The sequence below is a fragment of the Castor canadensis genome, chromosome 6, assembly GCF_047511655.1.
Source record: "Castor canadensis chromosome 6, mCasCan1.hap1v2, whole genome shotgun sequence".
NCBI classification, from domain to species: Eukaryota; Metazoa; Chordata; class Mammalia; order Rodentia; family Castoridae; genus Castor; species Castor canadensis.
In genome coordinates, this window is record NC_133391.1 from 17177679 (window position 1) to 17194017 (window position 16339).

General features: G+C 38.3%; 1 protein-coding gene across 1 annotated transcript in view; it reads right to left on the reverse strand.

Annotated features, from left to right (window-relative positions):
• The window catches only part of Vkorc1l1 (vitamin K epoxide reductase complex subunit 1 like 1), a 58323-nt gene that overhangs the window by 4275 nt on the left and 37709 nt on the right, over window positions 1-16339 (reverse strand). The window contains exon 2 of the mRNA XM_074075797.1: window positions 3256-3365. Within this exon, the coding sequence (XP_073931898.1) occupies window positions 3256-3365 (110 nt within the window). The remainder of the gene's footprint in view (window positions 1-3255; window positions 3366-16339) is intronic.

Below are 16339 nucleotides of genomic sequence, written 5' to 3' on the forward strand. Positions count from 1 at the left end.
GGATAAGGGAAACCACATTTGGCCAGTTGGCCACATTTGGGTCAAACCTGATGAAGAAGAAAAAAGGTTTAGGGTGAGGGGTAAGCAGGGCTCAGAACAAAAATATGTCTGAACTCGTGACTCTTGCCTTCACACGTACTGTTTTGTAATTTCCTCCAGCCAACAATATAAATACATGCATTTATTTTCAAGGACAGAAGGCAGAGCACTACCCAATGTGTAAAGGAAAAATAAGAACAGGTGATGGTAGATTTAAAGAAGTCAGTTAAGGAGCTGCAATCTTGATGCGCCCTGCCAAAGAGAAAGGCAGGGAAGAGGCCTGCAGGCCGCAGCATAGCTAGGTTTTGGCTTGCTCTGCCTTGGGGCAGTCAGAACTCAATGGCAACACTTGAACAAGGCTAATCAACAGTGAGATGCTGCTGAATTATTTGTGCCACTGATGGCAAAGCCAGCCAACCACTTTTGTCCAAGTTTTATTGGAACCCAGCCATTCTCGTTCTTTGACATCAAATCTATGGCTGTTTCCTCACTGGAAAGGCGGGGAGTTAAGGTGCTGCTGTGCTCTACAGAACCCTAAATTATTTTCTTTCCAGTTTGTTACTAAAGATATTTGCTGACTTCACCTATCCAAATATCTAATGCTTGTGTGGAGGGGGATAAAGGAGAATAACGGAGCAGATGAATTCAACTGTGATATATCGTAAGCACTTAAAACTTCAAAAATTAATGATGCCATTGAACTCAAGGCCTCACACATTGAACTTAGGGCTTCACACTAAGCAAGTTAGTTTTAAAATGATGCACATGGGGCTAGCAGAATGGCTCAAGTGTTAGAGCACCTGCCTAGCAAATGTGAGGCCCAGATTTCAAAACCCAGAACCACCAAAAAAAAAAAAAAAAAAGATGCATGTGGACTGGGGATGTAACTAGTGGCATATGCTTGCCTAGCACGCACAAGGGCCCTAGTTTGGATCCCTAACACCACAAAAATTAATAAATAAAATGCACAAGTAAATTATTTCTTTATTTCTTAGTCCTCATCTTTTAAACATCTGAAGTCTGCTGTGAAAATTAAATGAGCTAGAATAAAGGACCTAGAATGCATTCTAGAGAGCTATTAGTTCAGTATTATTGTAATGTAAATAAGTAAATCCCTAAAAGAATTTCAAATGTACTTTAAGTTTAAATAAATGATGCTACAATCACAATATTTTCACAGCTGTAAAAAAAATAAGACACTAAATGTACCAATATAAAAAGATCACCAAGACAGATCAATCAAGTGAAAAAAGAAAATCAAAAAAAGGCAAGCTGTAGAATTGTGTACAGCATGTGCCTTTTATATTTAGAAAGGGAGGAAAAATTAGGATTATTATTTGCATTTTCCTGTATCTGTATAAAGAAACTTGCGACAGCAAAACAAGCTCCTAGTAGGGGTGAGGAATGATGGAAACTGGACAAGTTCTTGCTGTGGAGCAGCTCACCTTTAATTTGTGAGCGGTAGAAGGTACTACCTATAGGAAATTGAAACTTAATGCTTAAGCTTCGGAGAGAGTGGACATGGTGTGCTTGGATGTGTTGGATGCACCTCCAATGACAAAGACACGCTGACATTACAAAAGCAAGTGAAGAGGCTAAAAAAGTTTCATAAAACATGAATGGAAAAATACATATTTAAAATATGTACATATGATGAAATTAACAAGTTAACATAAATCAAAATTTGATTGCTTCACCTCTATCTCCCAAATTAATATAGTCAAAGAGATTTTTCTTATGCTCTTTCCTATTAAGGGAAAACAAACAATTTCCTTACATTTGGGCTTATATATTCTTCTTTAGAAATCTAAATAAATAGATAAAAACTAAATAAAAAGTGATATTTCTCCCTCCCTTCCAACCATCAGATCCTTTTCTATACATTTACATACACATACACAAAATGTATTTATACCTATTAAACCACAATTTGCCTTTTCACTGAGTATCTTAATCTAGTATTTTCTAATGTGAATGTGCCCTAATTTATTCAATCATTACCTATTACTAGGATGCCCCTAATTTCCTGCTATTTAAGTGATAGTGCTATAAACATCCTGTGTATACATCTTTATATTTCTGCAGGATAAATATATACAGAAGTAGCAAACAGGATTATTCTGAAAAATTCATGTTCACAATGTGCCTCATAACAAATCAACTTCACATAGAAGAGTTAAATATATTTTTAATGAGTTAAATCATTAAAGAGATGGCAAAAATGGAATGAAATAGTAATGGTTGAAATGCAAAAGCAAAAAAAATGCATTAAACACAAAATAAAAAATCTTATACAATAAAAATTCACAAAACTAACTTTCTATTAAAAAAGGTAGCATTTGTAACAAATATGAAAATGGACTGTTACCAGGATCTCAGTAACTTAACAGGCAAGAAAAACATGAAGATATACTAAAAATAATAACTACTAATATGTAATTATTAGAAATTTGACAGAAAACACTTAAAAAATGAAGGCTGGATGAAGTTTTGGGGAAGCCAAACTAGGGGGAAAGCAACTTGGTAATATCTGTCAAAATCCATGAAAAATCCTTTTTTTTTTGATTCATTAACCCCATGCCTGGAAATGTATTTTGTAGAAATAATTCCAAGACAAAGTAGGGACTTTTAAACACAGTTGATCACTGCAGCGTTATGCAGGCAAAAAGTGTGAACCTCACAGGTCAACAATAACACAACATTTCAAAAGACAGCCAGCACTGCGTTGAAAATGAGAGCTCACACACAGCTGTTTAAAAAGTGAAAGGCAGGGCTGGGGATGCAGCTAAGGAGTCAGCTTGGCTAACCTACAGGAGGAAGAAGACACCGAGTAACAGATGCGGAAGTGATGGAACTATGAGCATGGTCCACTACTAATGTCTTCTTACTACATGGCGTCTCCAAATGGCTAGAGTCTGCAACATACAAGTTTATAAGGAAGACTGGAGTAATAATTTCCGTGATGGGACTGGTTTTTTCAAGGGACATCATGAAATGCTGCTATCCATGGTTAAACACCACTGACACCAAGCTCAACATTAGCATGATAAAAACTCTGAATCACATTTTCACAACACAAGAATATGCTACCAGCTGGTGGTTCTAGCATTAACATATGCTTCTATTTAATATATAAAGACACACTTTAGGGCAAAGACACAAAGCACTAAATGGCATATAACAAATTTATTTTTGTATTGCTGTATAAATACTTACCAAGTAATAACTGCAGTATATAAAATATAAGTCCAAAGACACTGTTTGGCTGGTTTAATACACCATCTTTTCCAAAAATGGAACCCAAAAGACCAAATCCTCGACCCCATCTGTAAAATAAGGAAAACCAGTAACCCTATATTTGAGGTTCCCTATGTTCAAAAATGAAAAATTACTTGAGAATGTTATCTAATTACCTGCAGAGGGAGGCCAGTCACTGGATTTCTATACTGCGTTTGATTAAAAGTAATGATCTAATATAATCATATCTAAGAATGCCATTATACCCATCTGCATCTGGAAGCAGCAAAGTTCTACAGATTCTTTTTTCTGAAAAATGAGACAAGCGTTCTTTTCTATGGCATCAGAGTCTGCAGGAGGCCTCTCCCAATGTAAGCCAGAGTCCCTACAGTGATGCCACTGGCCTTTGGGGCAGTGGGGCTGTTCTTTGAATCACAGGGTTTAGCACTACCTCTGGTGTGACTACCAAAAAGTATACAGCTATTGCAAAGTCTGCTTGGGGGCAAAATTGCCCCGGGTTGAAAGCCATTGATGTGAGCTGACCTAGTCTTTTATTCAAACTGTGTAAATTGAAGAGTGTGTGCTGGCAAGTTTCACCAGGCTACATGTGCAGAAACAATCTGGGAACGCATCTCTCAGTGGAGGGCAATTTTGAAGCCATAGGTCTTTCCTAGAATCTCATCTCCAAAGTAAAAATCTGACATGGTGTATGTCCCAACAGTTCTTAAAGTTCAACTTCAAAGTTTGTATTTCACTTAGCATTTTCAGAATCTTTTTTCTTACTTATCAATCAAATGGATTGTTAAATTCTAATTTAATAAAATGGTACAAATATCAAATCAACATTTGCTCTGGATATAAAGATAATCTTTAAGATTATTTTAATTCTGAATGAAGTGTGCTTTTTAAATACCAAAAAGAAAGCAAATGTAACCGTTAAAGTGTTAAGTCAGTAGAGATACACTCTAATAAAACCTAAACTTTGTTTCTGAAGACAAACCGCCCAGAAATAAGGATAAGTAGAGGATTTCTATTACCTTCACTAGTTTAACAGTACTCATGTTTGAGAACTAAACCCCTTCATAATGATAATACTGAGATAATAACCCCAACTTTACAACGAAGCAAGAGCCTTACATTTAAAAGAGCACGAAGTAATCATTATGTTCATTTATTCTCTCACTCACCAAATACTTAAAAGAGTGGTGCAGACACTCGAGGTGCTGGGGTTCCAGACGTGAACCCACAGACAAGGTGCTGCCTGTGGCAATTCTGTTCTAGTTAGGGAAGCAATAAACAGGTAATCAAATGACCACCCTACCTTCAAGGATGGACAAGTCTCTCAGAAAAATTGGGGCTCTGCACACTTTAGATCTGGGCTTCTGAAAATTTTGAAGTGTAAACACCTAGGGAAGACTTATTAAAATGCAGATTTTACTGGAGGTGTGGCTAAGCGGTAGAGCCTCTGCTTTGCAAGCTCGAAGCCCTGCGTTCAAACCCCAGTCCCACAAAAAAAAGAAAGAAAAGGCGCAACTAAAATGCAGATTTTGCTGCAGTGGGTCTGCGGTGGGGCCTAAGACTGCACCCTTCCCACAAAAGCAAACTCTCCTAGGAGATATTGACACTTCTGATCCAAAGACCACACTGTGGGGCTTACAGGTCTAGACAGAGAGGGCTTGGCGGGGGAGCTCCTCTAACTAGATACCCAGGGAAGAACTCTCTCAGGAATTAAGTTTTAAATAAAATCCTGGATGATGACAGAACCCAGTCTCATAAAGAAAGTCAAATACAAAGGCCTTGAGGTAGGAATGAGCCTCAAATGTGCAAAAGAAAGGTACTGAGGCTGGCACATGGCGGTCGGAGAGGGCCTGGCTCTCAAGCCATGCTGAAAAACTTGAATTTTACTCTAATTGCAACCAACAACAGTCACTTGGTGCTCTAGTGTGAAGGCAACCTGCCACAGGGCATCAGTGCAGATGGAGAGAAACTGGGACCCCAGCTTCCCAGACGCACCCATCCCAATAGGAGCACAAATGTCACTGCTTTTGGCAATGGAAATAACTGAAGTACTGGCAAAATTATCAAGGACAAACCATGCCTGATTACTTATCTAAGACCACATGGATATTTTCCTTGAAAACAATGCAGTAATCCAAAAAATGAATATGTCATTTTATCAGGAAGAAGCAATAAGTTTTCAAAGTAACACCAGAGCCTGGAAGAAACCTGCTCTTAGTCCCACTGTTATAAAATCCAATTACCATCCCAGCCCTTTCAGTAACAGATGATTTCCTTAATACATATAATTAAGGAAGTTAATCTGATGAAACAGCATGTAATAGTTGTAGGTAAGTCAACTCAGAAGCAAAGCAGACTGGCATTACGTAGGCTATTTTCCCTGGAATAGAATGGTGACCATTCTATTCTGTTTCTATGAGGTGCCTTTTTGTGCTGTCTTATTTCAGTTAGTGTAACATTCTCAAGACGCATGCATGCTGCAGCATGTGACAAGACTTCCCCCTTATGGCTGAATAGTATTCCACTGTATGGATATGCCATATTTTGTTTATCCATTCACCCGCCTACATATAGCTGGGTTGCTTCCACTTCTGAACACATAAAGCTTGATATATTAATTTTTTTATGTTGCACCAATTACAACTTCTTTTATAATTTTTCACCCATTCCTCTGAAAGGAAAAAGCCCCTTTAATGACAGTAGAATTTCAGATAAAACCCAATGTCAAGACAAATCAGAGATGAAGTCCTCGAACAAAATAAAACAGCTAACATGCATTCCAAGGGAACAAAAATAGAAAAACCACCCATACTTCCTTCACTTTAAGTTCATAAGTTATGATACATCAGCTTAATAACTTTCCAGAAGAAAAAAATAACCACATCAGTATGCTGATCCAGATGATAAAATTAAATAACAATGGGCAGTAGAAACACAGAAGTTAATTAATTGTTCAGGGCCTATAAAATCTTTGTCAAGGTTTCTTTTGAGGAAATAAGCAGCTTGTGCCAAGAAGTGAGCGTCTTGTGTCTTTCTCAGGTCATGGTAGATACTAAGTGTCAAGTGACGTGTAAAATTCTTTCAGAAAAAAAAATCCATGCATTTTTCATGTTATCTCATAACCAGTGAAAGGAAAGATTGGATCCAAGAAAGTGTAAAGAGGGGGATAATGCATGTTACTGAGCTTAGTATGGTATCTGTCATATTGTTAATAAGTACTTGTGATTACCACCATAAGATTTTCTGAGGAACTTAGTAGAAGATTTGTATATTCATTTGTTAAGATTATTCAATTCTATTCAAGACAAATGCATATTGTTTTAAAGATCAGATAGTACCTGAAAAACAGTAGCTCTTTGAGCCTGAGTTACCATCCTCAGAGTTACCATCATCAGGGGCAAACACTTACCATTCACCTTAGGGGTTTCTTTAAGTATTTACTCACAAATTTCTTTCTTTTTAAATGCTTATTCTAAGAGGAAAGGGGGGGTGAGGAAGAATGATGGAGGGTGTGAATATAATTAAGATACACTGTAAGCACGTATGTAAATGTTTCATTGAATCCCCTGAACAACTAATACATGCTAATAAAAATGTAAAAAGAATGCTTATCATTTTGAGACAACCTGTCACTTGTAGGTAGCCTAGACTAGGATTTAATACACTGTCACTTCCCTCCTCCCTCTACCTTCCCAATTACGTCACAATTTTTACTTATACCACACCACAACTTTTTTATTTTTATTTTTTGCATTACTGGGTTTGAACTCAGGGCCTCACACTTGCTAGGCAGGCGTTCTACCACCAGGGTCACTCCATTAGCCCAAACTACTCTTGGTAAGTCAACATAACAGTTATCACTGTATTGTCATAGGACAAGTCACAGGGTCCATACATATTAAGTTTTGCATTGAATAAAAGTAGCTGATTGAAGGTAGACAAATCAACCTGGATGCCACAGGCCAGAGAAATAAGAGTCTACACAGTCACCAGGTACTTCTTGAAATATTATAGTTGTTTCCACAGTTCTGTCCCAGGTCTTCCTTATGTCCCTACCCAGCAAGCTTCCATTACATCTTCCCTCCCCACTCAAGGTAAAGTCCTACACCCACATTAGTTATTGACTTGAAATTTAGCATACCTTTAAACCTACCAGTATTTTCACTAGGATTATTGTTTCTTTCCTTTCATTATTTGGTTATAAGTTATAATAAGTTATATTATTTGGTTATATAAGTTATAATAAGTTATATTATTTGGTTATACAAGTTCTGACCAGCTTGTCCCTTCCTGTCCCATAAGCTCTAAATTTTTTGTTTTCGTTGTTTCTTTCTTTTTTCTCAGTGGTGGGATGAAACTCAAGGAGCACCGGTATTTAAAAAATACCAGAATGGCCAAGTGGTAGAGTGCCTGCCTAGCAAGTGTGAAGCCCTGAGTTCAAACTCCAGTACCACAAAAAAAAAAAAAAAAAAAACTTTATAAGCTGAGAATGTTAGTGCATGCCTGTAATCTTAGCACTCAGGAGGATGAGGTAGGAGGATCACAAGTTCAAAGGCCAGCCTGAGCTACCTATCACAAAAACAAAACAAAAATTACTTTAGGGAAGCACCCTTTATGTACAGGAAAGTACATATAATTTATTAAAAGGTATACCTAAAACTAAACACATCCATAGCTATATTAACAGTTAAGTGGTGTGTGGGCATGCAGCTGCAGTCACTGCACTTGGGAAGCTGCAAGGAGGAGGAGGACTGCCTGATCTCAGGAACTGAACCCAGTCTGGGCAACAAAGTGAGACCTTATATCTTAAAACAAAATGATGAGATATGAGGAAGATGAAAAGGGAAAGGACCATAACTCATTGATTTCCTGTCATGGGTCTGAACTTACCAACTGAAAGACTGACATTGTCAAAATAGTCAACTAAGAAGACAAAAAAATTCCAAATGTGTACACATTTAACAAGAACTCCAAATAAATGAAGCACCAACTAACAGAACTGAAAGAAGAGATAAATCTACAATCACTGAGGCAGGACAGAAAACAGGAAGACTGGGACACTTAAATCTCTACAATTTAACCTTGGGTATTTCAGATTAGACACCCTCCCTCACCCACTGTCAGCCTCCTTTTCAATTGCAAATCTATGGAAACTTCAACCCAGTGAAGTGAGTGGATTTAGCCCAAGTGTATGCAGTGTATCCATCACCCCAGCCCAGGGACTCCCCAAGTCCCTTCCTTCACACTGGTTCCTGGTGGTTTAAAATGCCTTGAAACAGAGCGCTTTCTCTCTGCTTCCTGCTTCTCCATCCTGCCTGGTCAGGGGGAGTCACCACTGTTTTTTTGTGATGCCTTCCCTTAGCGTAACTCTATTACTTCCCTTACTACATTCACGTGGCCTGGATTCTTCCATGCCAGACACAAAGAACTTGGGAATCTTCTGACCAGAAAACACAAGCCTACAGCAGTACTATACTTAAAATTATACTCAAGAGTTCAGAAAGGACACAGACAGCTTGAAAAGAACTATTAACCCTACCTGACATTTACAGACTATTCCACCCAAAATAACAAAACATGCTCTTTTCAAATACACATGAAAATTCACCAAGATAAAACAATATGGTAAATAAAAATAAACATTGTAGAGGTGGGGGCCTGCAGCCTTGTGGTGTATACCTGCAATCCTTGCTACTTGAGGCTGAGATCAGGAAGAATGAGGTTTGCCACCAACCTGGGCAAACAGTTCACAAGACCCCTGCTCCAAAATAACCACAACAAAGTGGACTGGATGCATTACTCACGTGGTAGAGTGCCTGTTTTGCAAGCACAAACCCCAGTCCCATTCTTCTCCTCTCACCCCCTCCCAAATTGTAAACAAGATTTAACAACACAAAACAACTTTGTTGGGGAAGGTGCTAAGGACTGAACCCAGGGTTTATCCCTGCTAAGTATACATACTAGCACTGGGCCAGAATCGTATCAAATTTAAAATAACTGAAAGCATGCAAAATATGCCCTCTTACCATAACAGAATTAAACTGGAAATCAGCAGTAGAAAATGCCTATTTTGAAATTAAGTAGATCTCTATCCTAATTTAAACACTTGACAATCTAGCCATATGCTGAAACACCACATGACATCCCATAAACATGTGGAAATTTTATGTATTAAAGAGTTAAAAAAATTTCATGATCAAAGAAAATGTCCTAAAGAAACTAGAAAACATGAAGTAAATAAAGTATCAGAATTGGTGATATGCAGCTGAAGTAGTAGGGGAAAATTTGTAGCATTAAAATTCTTACCATATAGTAAAAAAATAAATTATCAATCTAAGCTTCTTTACAGAACCACTAAAAGAAAAATAAACTAGATCTAAAGCAAGCCAGGTGGGAAACAACACTAAGATTAAAGCCCTGGAGGGGATTCCAAGATGGTGGCTAGAGGAAGGAAGCAGAAAGCGACCCTCCTATAGTGAAATCTTGGAGAGACGCTGGAGACACACTTTGCAGGCATAACCACTGAGAAGAGGCATAACTTTGACCCCTCCACACCTCCAGCCGGCGCAGAGAATCTCCACTTCACGTTAAACGGAGAAACCAGGAGGGCCCCCGGGGCCGCCAGTCGCCGGCGTCCAGACAGCTTGGGAAGACGAGGACCAGGTGAGCTTCGCAGTACCGCGGTTCTCCCACAGACAAGCCTGGGCCAGAGCAGCATAGCCCCCTGGACAGACTGACCTCCACCCAGGAAAAAAAGAGAAACTGAGTAATAAGCAATAAGAACAAATAAGACAAGCGGAAAAGAGGGTGGGGCGCCCTGAGCGCTGAAGATTGGGGGAAGGGAATCCTTCCCGGGACTGTAAATAAACAAGCCAGGCGGGCGGAGAGGCTCTGGCGGGACCAGGGGCGTGCGACCAGCAACCAGGAGCGGAAAAGCTGGTGAGAGTGGCGGAGGGAGGAAAACTCCACAGGAGAGGGGGGAAGACCCACCTCCCACACGAACTGTAAATAAACATGCAGGCCTGACAACACAGGTGCAGTGTCACCTTTCCCAGTGCTTGGAAAGGGGAAAGCCTGTAGCAGAGGCCCCCGCACAGGAGAACTCTGAGCAAACAAAGCCTGCAGGGCCAGGTGAGGGCTAAGCTCACCCCTGAGATCTGTATAAATAACGCCTCCAGCAACAGCAGGCTGACAGCAGCAGGCAGGCAAGCCACAGCTGCAGATACCATTCTCAGAACTGTCTCCAGACTTTTTTTTTTTTTTCTTTGTCTCCCTACCTTTGATGAGAGAACCAAATTACACCTGCAAGCTGAAAAACTTACTGAAACTGTATTGCATTTGAACTGGGGACACTTGGTGGGGCTTTTTGTGTGTGTGTGTGTGTGTGTGTGAGTGTGTAGTTTTGTTCTACTTTATGCATCCCCTTTGATGAGACAACTACAGAACAACATCTGAGGCACCAACTCCAGGATGGGAGACTGAGACGTCACTGCATTTGAACTTGGAGGTTTTTTGGTTTTTTAAAATTTTCTATTTTTTCATCTTATCTTAATACATTTTTATAAATAGATTTTTCTTTCATTTACTTATTTTTTATTTTTATTCTTACCTTTATTTTTTATTTTCAATCCTCTCTGTCTTTCTAATGTCTGTTCAGCTTACTGTCGATTAGTACACTAAAGCTCCCTGTTTATACATTTGAAATCTTCTTGTCTGATACCTTGTTCTGTTTTCTCCCTCCAGTCTGTGTATTTGTTTTTCCCATTTCTTTAACTTCTTGCTTTCCATCTCAGCTCACCCTTCCATTCTCAATATTACCATTGTTATTATTACAAGCTAGAAAATACTTAATTGCACAAAGTACAGGGACAGTAAAAACACCAAAGACAATGACAGGAAGACAGAAAAAACAGGGAAACCCAGTTTCCCCACAGCAAAAAATTAGTGCAGGAACCAGAGGGGAATAAAGAAAACAGGTACTCAGATCCAGACTCCAATGAAGATAAACTATGCCAAAGGACCCGATGAAGCCCACAAGAATAATTTAAAAGAAGACATACTACGGGTACTCAATGAGAATTTTATAGAGATGATACTGGATAGGGTCAACCAAAATGTATAGGAGACACTCAAGAAATTCCAAGACAACAAAAATAGAGATTTTGAAAAAGCAAAAGAAGAAATAAAGGAAACCATAGAAGCACTGTATAAACACCAAAGTGAAAGAGAGAACACGATGAATAAACAGATAAATGAACTAAGGACAAAAAATAGACAACATTAAAGAGGAAAACAGCCAGGATATGGAAAACCTCAGAAAAAAGAACGAAACAGAACTGCAAAACAAAACGGAAGGCCAATCCAGCAGAATAGAACAAACAGAAGACAGAATCTCAGAACTTGAAGATGAAATGGTAATTAAAGGAAAACCCGAAGAACTATTAATTAAACAACTCAAGACCTATGAAAAGAAAATGCAAGAACTCACCGACTCCATCAAAAGACCAAACTTGAGAATCATGGGCATCAAAGAAGAGGTGCAAGCGAAGGGAATGCATAATATATTTAACAAAATAATAACAGAAAATTTCCCAAATCTAGAGAAAGATATACCCATACAGATGCAAGAGGCCTCCAGGACACAAACAAACCAAATCAAAATAGAACTACCCCACGACATATCATCATTAAAACAAGTTCAGAAACTAAGGAAAGAATATTGAAGGCTGCAAGAGAGAAAAAACAAGTAACATACAAAGGTAAACCCATCAAAATCACAGCAGACTTCTCAACAGAAACATTAAAAGCAAGAAGAGCATGGGGTGTGATCTTCCGGGCACTGAATGAAAATAACTTCAACCCCAGGATACTATACCCAGCAAAGCTATCATTCAAAATAGATGGAGCAATAAAAGTCTTCCATGATAAGCAGAAACTAAAACAATATGTGATCACAAACCCACCACTACAAAGGATTCTTCAAGGGATTCTGCACACAGAAAGTGAAACCCAACTTAACCATGAAAAGACAGGCAACACCAAACCACAGGAAAAGAAAAAGCAAGACAGCAGAGAGTAACCTCAACTTAGGTACACACAATCAAACCTTCAAACAACTAAGACAACTGAATGAAAGGAATCACCACATACCTATCAGTACTAATGCTTAATGTTAGCAGACTTAATTCACCCATCAAAAGGCACCGCTTGACAAAATGGATTAAAAAGGAAGATCCAACAATTTGTTGCTTACAGGAGACCAATCTCACCGACAGAAATAAGCACAGGCTAAGGATGAAAGGCTGGAAGAAGATTTACCAAGCCAATGGCCCCCGAAAACAGGTAGGAGTAGCAATACTTATCTCTGACAAAGTAGACTTGAAACCTACATTGATCAAACGAGATAAAGAAGGACATTCCATACTAATAAAAGGGGAAATAGACCAAAAGGAAATAATAATTATCAACCTGTATGCACCCAATGCCAACACACCCAATTTCATCAAATGTACCCTGAAAGACCTAAAAGCATATATAAACGCCAACACAATGGTTGTGGGAGACTTTAACACCCCATTATCATCAATAGATAGGTCATCCAAACAAAAAATCAATAAAGAAATCCAAGATCTAAAATATGCAATAGATCAAATGGACCTAGTTGATGTCTACAGAACATGTCATCCAACTTCTACACAATATACATTCTTCTCAGCAGCCCATGGAACCTTCTCCAAAATAGATCATATCCTAGGGCACAAAGCAAGCCTCAGCAAATATAAGAAAATAGAAATTATACCGTGCATACTATCTGATCACAACACAGTAAAAGTAGAACTCAACAACAAAAGTAAAGACAAAAAATATGCAAACAGCTGGAAACTAAATAACTCATTACTTAATGAAGAATGGATCATCGATGAAATAAAAGAGGAAATTAAAAAGTTCCTGGAAGTCAATGAAAATGAAAACACAACCGACCGGAACCTATGGGACACAGCTAAGGCAGTCCTGAGAGGAAAGTTTATAGCCATGAGTGCATATATTAAAAAGATTGAAAGATCCCAAATCAATGACCTAATGATACATCTCGAACTCCTAGCAAAACAAGAACAAGCAAATCCCAAAACAAATAGGAGAGAAATAATAAAAATAAGAGCTGAAATCAACGAAATAGAAACCAAAAAAACCATACAAAGAATTAATGAAACAAAAAGTTGGTTCTTTGAAAAAATAAACAAGATGGATAGACCCCTGGCAAACCTGACTAAAATGAGGACAGAAAAAAACCCAAATTAGTAGAATCAGGAACGCAAAAGGGGAGATAACAACAAACACCATGGAAGTCCAGGAAATCATCAGAGACTACTTTGAGAACCTATATTCAAATAAACTTGAAAATCTTAAAGAAATGGACAGATTTCTAGATACACATGACCATCCAAAACTGAACCAAGAGGAAATTAATCACCTGAATAGATCTATAACACAAAATGAAATTGAAGCAGCAATCAAGAGTCTCCCCAAAAAGAAAAGCCCAGGACCTCATGGATTCTCTGCTGAATTCTATCAGACCTTTAAAGAAGAACTGATACCAACCCTCCTTAAACTGTTCCACGAAATAGAAAGGGAAGGAAAACTGCCAAACACATTTTATGAAGCCAGTATTACACTTATCCCAAAACCAGGCAAAGACACCTCCAAAAAGGAGAACTGTAGGCCAATCTCCTTAATGAACATTGATGCAAAAATCCTCAACAAAATTATGGCAAACCGAATTCAACAACACATCAAAAAGATCATTCACCACGACCAAGTAGGCTTCATCCCAGGGATGCAGGGGTGGTTCAACATACGAAAATCAATAAACATAATAAACCACATTAACAGAAGCAAAGACAAAAACCACTTGATCATCTCAATAGATGCAGAAAAAGCCTTTGATAAGATCCAACACCATTTCATGATAAAAGCTCTAAGAAAACTAGGAATAGAAGGAAAGTACCTCAACATTATAAAAGCTATATATGACATACCTACAGCCAGCATTATACTTAACGGAGAAAAACTGAAACCATTCGCTCTAAAATCAGGAACCAGACAAGGATGCCCACTATCTCCACTCCTATTCAACATAGTACTGGAATTCCTAGCCAGAGCATTAGGCAAGAAGGAATAAAAGGAATACAAATAGGTAAAGAAACTGTCAAAATATCCCTATTTGCAGATGACATGATCCTATACCTTAAAGACCCAAAAAATTCTACTCAGAAGCTTCTAGACATCATCAATAGCTATAGCAAGGTAGCAGGATATGAAATCAACATAGAAAAATCATTAGCATTTCTATACACTAACAATGAGCAAACTGAAAAAGAATGTATGAAAACAATTCCATTTACAATAGCCTCAAAAAAAAATCAAATACCTAGGTGTAAACCTAACAAAAGATGTGAAAGACCTCTACAAGGAAAACTATACACTTCTGAAGAAAGAGACTGAGGAAGACTATAGAAAGTGGACAGATCTCCCATGCTCATGGATTGGTAGAATCAACATAGTAAAAAATGTCGATACTCCCCAAAGTAATCTACATGTTTAATGCAATTCCCATCAAAATTCCAATGACATTCATTAAAGAGACCAAAAAATCTACTGTGAAATTTATATGGAAACACAGGAAGCCACGCATAGCCAAGGCAATACTCAGTCAAAAGAACAATGCTGGAGGTATCACAATATTTGACTTCAAACTATATTACAAAGCAGTAGCAATAAAAACAGCATGGTACTGGCATAAAAACAGACATGAAGACCAGTGGAACAGAATAGAGGACCCAGATATGCAGCCACAAAACTATAACCAACTTGTCTTTGACAAAGGAGCTAAAAATATACGATGGAGAAAAGACAGACTATTCAACAAAAACTTCTGGGAAAACTGGTTAGCAGTCTGCAAAAAACTGAAACTAGATCCGTGTATATCACCCTATACCAAGATTAACTCAAAATGGATCAAGGATCTTAATATCAGACCCCAAACTCTAAAGTTGATACAGGAAAGAGTAGGAAATACTCTGGAATTAGTAGGTATAGGTAAGCACTTTCTCAATGAAACCCTTGCAGCACAGCAACTAAGAGACAGCATAGATAAATGGGACCTCATAAAACTAAAAAGCTTCTGTTCATCAAAAGAAATGGTCTCTAAACTGAAGAGAACACCCACAGAGTGGGAGAAAATATTTGCCAGCTATACATCAAAGGACTGGTAACTAGAATATTTAGGGAACTTAAAAAACTAAATTCTCCCAAAACTAATGAACCAATAAAGAAATGGGCAAGTGAACTAAACAGAACTTCCTCAAAAGAAGAAATTCAAATAGCCAAAAAACACATGAAAAAATGCTCAGCATCTCTAGCAATAAAGGAAATGGAAATGAAAACCACACTAAGATTCTACCTCACCCCTGTTAGAATAGCCATTATTAGCAACACCACCACCAACAGGTGTTGGCAAGGATGCAGGGAAAAAGGAACCCTCTTACACTGTTGGTTGGAATGTAAACTAGTACAACCACTCTGGAAAAAAATTTGGAGGCTACTTAAAAAGCTAGACATTGATCTACCATTTGATCCAGCAATACCACTCTTGGGGATATACCCAAAAGACTGTAACACAGGTTACTCCAGAGGCACCTGCACACCCATGTTTATTGCGGCACTATTCACAATAGCCAAGTTATGGAAACAGCCAAGAGGCCCCAGCACTGACGAATGGATTAATAAAATGTGGTATCTATACACAATGGAATTTTATGCAGCCATGAAGAAGAATGAAATGTTATCATTCGCTGGTAAATGGGTGGAATTGGAGAACATCATTCTGAGTGAGGTTAGCTTGGCCCAAAAGACCAAAAATCCTATGTTCTCCCTCATATGTGGACATTAGATCAAGGGCAAACACAACAAGGGGATTTGACTTTTAGCACATGATAAAAGTGAGAGCATACAAGGGAGGGGTGAGGATAGGTAAGACACCTAAAAA